The 2,809-nt window shown below is 63.1% G+C and overlaps 1 protein-coding gene across 1 annotated transcript in view; it reads left to right on the top strand.

Moving 5' to 3' along the window:
• Positions 1 to 1,577: 1,577 nt before the first annotated feature.
• CHRNG (cholinergic receptor nicotinic gamma subunit) overlaps positions 1,578 to 2,809 on the top strand; it is a 5,521-nt gene continuing 4,289 nt past the window's right edge. The window contains 5 exon segments of the mRNA XM_006171140.1: positions 1,578 to 1,632; positions 1,763 to 1,902; positions 2,053 to 2,097; positions 2,195 to 2,304; positions 2,738 to 2,809. Of these exon segments, the coding sequence (XP_006171202.1) occupies positions 1,578 to 1,632; positions 1,763 to 1,902; positions 2,053 to 2,097; positions 2,195 to 2,304; positions 2,738 to 2,809 (422 nt within the window).

Here is a 2,809-nt window from a genome sequence, read left to right on the forward strand (position 1 = left end):
AGGGGTATATGGAGGGCATATGGAGGGGTATATGGAGGGGTATATGGAGGGGTATATGGAGGGCATATGGGGGGCATATGGAGGGGTACATGGAGGGGTAAATGGCGGCTTCTCGTGTGGCCTCACTGCCTGACCACAGAAGCCAACGACATGTGTGAAGTGTGTGCTTGAGGGTGGCAGAGGTTGGTCCAGGCTGCTTTGCATACACGGGTTATAGGCCCCTGAGTCTGGGAGCCAGAGGGCATGGCAGGCAGGAAGGATCCCCCAGGAGGGAAGGAGCTCTGGAAACTCCAGAGAATCTGGTCCCAAGGAGAGACTGATCATCTGATTAGTCAGGGCAAAGCTTTCAGGGCGTCTGGGCTGTCAAAGAAAACAGGGCTGGACCTGGAGCAGGACTGACACGACAGCCAAAGAGCCACCAAAAGTCACTCTGTGGAGCAGGAGACGAGGCCAGAGATGACCAGGAAGCCTCCCCCTTCCTCCACACCCTGAAGCCCTGGCCGGGGCAGGAGGGACTCCATGCAGGAGACAGCCTCGAGGGTGGTGGCACTTGTGGGGCCTGCATTCTCTGCACCGAGACACGCTGACCCACCTGCTTGGGTAGATCGTTGGGAGGCAGGTGGCCCGAGCTGGTGGCTCAGGGGAGAGCCTCAGCCCACCTTCTCCCGACCACAGAACAGAAGGAGCGCCTGTTCAGCATCTCCTTCCCGCCAGGTCCTCTTCGGACTTCTGGCGGGTACCCTCTGGGCCCTGGCCTGCCTGGGCCCCTGGACCGGGTTCCTACCAGCAGCTCTGTCTGCCCGTCGCCTCCCTGCCTGGTGCTGTGGCTTTCATGACAGGGACTCACTCCACTTGTGAGTGATTCACAAGTGCAGAGGCCCCTCTGCAGAGCCTCCATTCAGGGGTGTCCTGGTCACAAAGCCCGGAGCACCAGCTCGTTTTCAGCCCTCCTTACTTCAGAGCTCACCAGGTTGCCTATGTCTGGGCACGGGTTCAGGAGGTCCTGACCTGGTGCCTCGTTTTTGCCAAGGTGTCCAAATCTGGGGACATAGTGCCCTTTTCTCCGTGACATTTGCCAGTGGAGGCCCAGTGGGGGCCCACTAAGGGGTCAGGCTGGTGGGAGAGATTTTGGGTCCTCAACCGTGTCAGAGAAACTCATATAACACATGTCTACCCCACAGCCTCTGAGCTCCCAAATCCTGATTCCCTTGAGGGAGCAGGAGGAGGGAGCCTTGCCAGCCTCTTCTGAGGCCACGCCCCTTCTCTCCCACCCACCTGTTCCTCGCTGTGTCTTTAGCCCCACTCCCACCAGCTGGTTCAACTGAGTCTAAGAGGAGGGTGGAGGGTGGCCCGGTTCTGTGGGGACAGACGGGGCCCCTCTTGGCTCTCCAGCCCAGGTAACCTGAGCCCAGAATTGTGTCCATCTGGGGACAGCTGACAATGCTGCGGTCAGACAGCTGGCGGGCTGGGCGCAGGCCGGCTGTGGTGGGATGGGAGCGTAGACTGTTACACGACACCAGAGCCCATTGCTCTGCTTCAGACCTGCCGAGTGACCATCACTGCAGAGCTGAGGCACCATGCATGGGGGCCCAGGGCCACTGCTTCTCCTGCCGCTGCTGGCCACCTGCCTGGGTGTGACACAGGGGACTCGGCAGAGTGGGGGTCCAAGTCATCGGTGCATGGAGGGTCTGGGGGGCCTGCCATAGCCCTAGCCTCAGTCCTGTGCACCCCAAAGCCCACAGCACGTCGCCGTCTGTTTCAGGGGCCCAGGCCCGGAACCAGGAGGGACGGCTGCTGGCCGATCTCATGCGCGACTACAACCCCCACCTGCGGCCTGCCCTGCATGGCTCGGATGTGGTCAACGTCAGCCTGAAGCTCACCCTCACCAACCTCATTTCCCTGGTGAGCTACAGGGGCAGGAGGGCCCAGAAGCTCCCATGGCTGGGGGCGCTGCTCTAGAGACTGGAGCTGCACGGCCCCACAGTGGCATGCGGGGACTGGCAGTGGGGGAGGGCCTGTCCTGTGGGCTTAGGCTTCCATTCTGCACCCCAGAATGAGCGAGAGGAGGCCCTCACCACCAACGTCTGGATAGAGATGGTAAGAGGCCAGCCGCGCCCTCCTGGCCCCTCCTGCCCTGTGCCCCCACCCCAGCCCAGGCCGAGGGCAGAGGCCTGCATCTGGCCTGCCCCCACAGCAGTGGTGCGACTTCCGCCTGCGCTGGGACCCGCAGGACTACGAGGGCCTGTGGGTGCTGAGGGTTCCATCCTCCATGGTGTGGCGGCCGGACGTCGTGCTGGAGAACAAGTGAGGAGGGCGCAGGCCGGGGCAGGGGACACAGGGACCAGCCAGCGCGACAAGGGGGTTCCTGGGAAAGACGCAGACAAGTGTGGGCCAGATGCTCGGGGGCTGGGGAAGGACTAGCCGGGCCAGCGGCCGAGGGTGGTCTCGAGCAAGGCCTCTGACCTACTCCCAGCCTCACTCCCCCTGGGCTGGGCCATCTGGGTGGCAGCTCCGTCCCGGACACACGAGGCTGGTGACAGCTCCCGTAGAAGCGGTCATGGTCTCCAGACAGGCAGGAAGTGCTTCACTTGGGGTCTAGAGAGTGGGGAGAGAAAACAGGAGTTGGATATGGGGGGCTGCTGAGGACCAGTGAGGGCAGGGCACGGCGGGCTGGGAGGGGCTGCCCTGGGGCTGCTGGGCTCTGAGCCCACAGCCTCACGGCCCGGCTGTGGCGCAGCGTGGACGGCGTCTTCGAGGTGGCCCTCTACTGCAACGTGCTGGTGTCCCCTGACGGCTGCCTCTTCTGCGT

Source organism: Tupaia chinensis, unplaced genomic scaffold (assembly GCF_000334495.1).
Source record: "Tupaia chinensis unplaced genomic scaffold, TupChi_1.0 Scaffold149383_1, whole genome shotgun sequence".
NCBI classification, from domain to species: domain Eukaryota; kingdom Metazoa; phylum Chordata; class Mammalia; order Scandentia; family Tupaiidae; genus Tupaia; species Tupaia belangeri.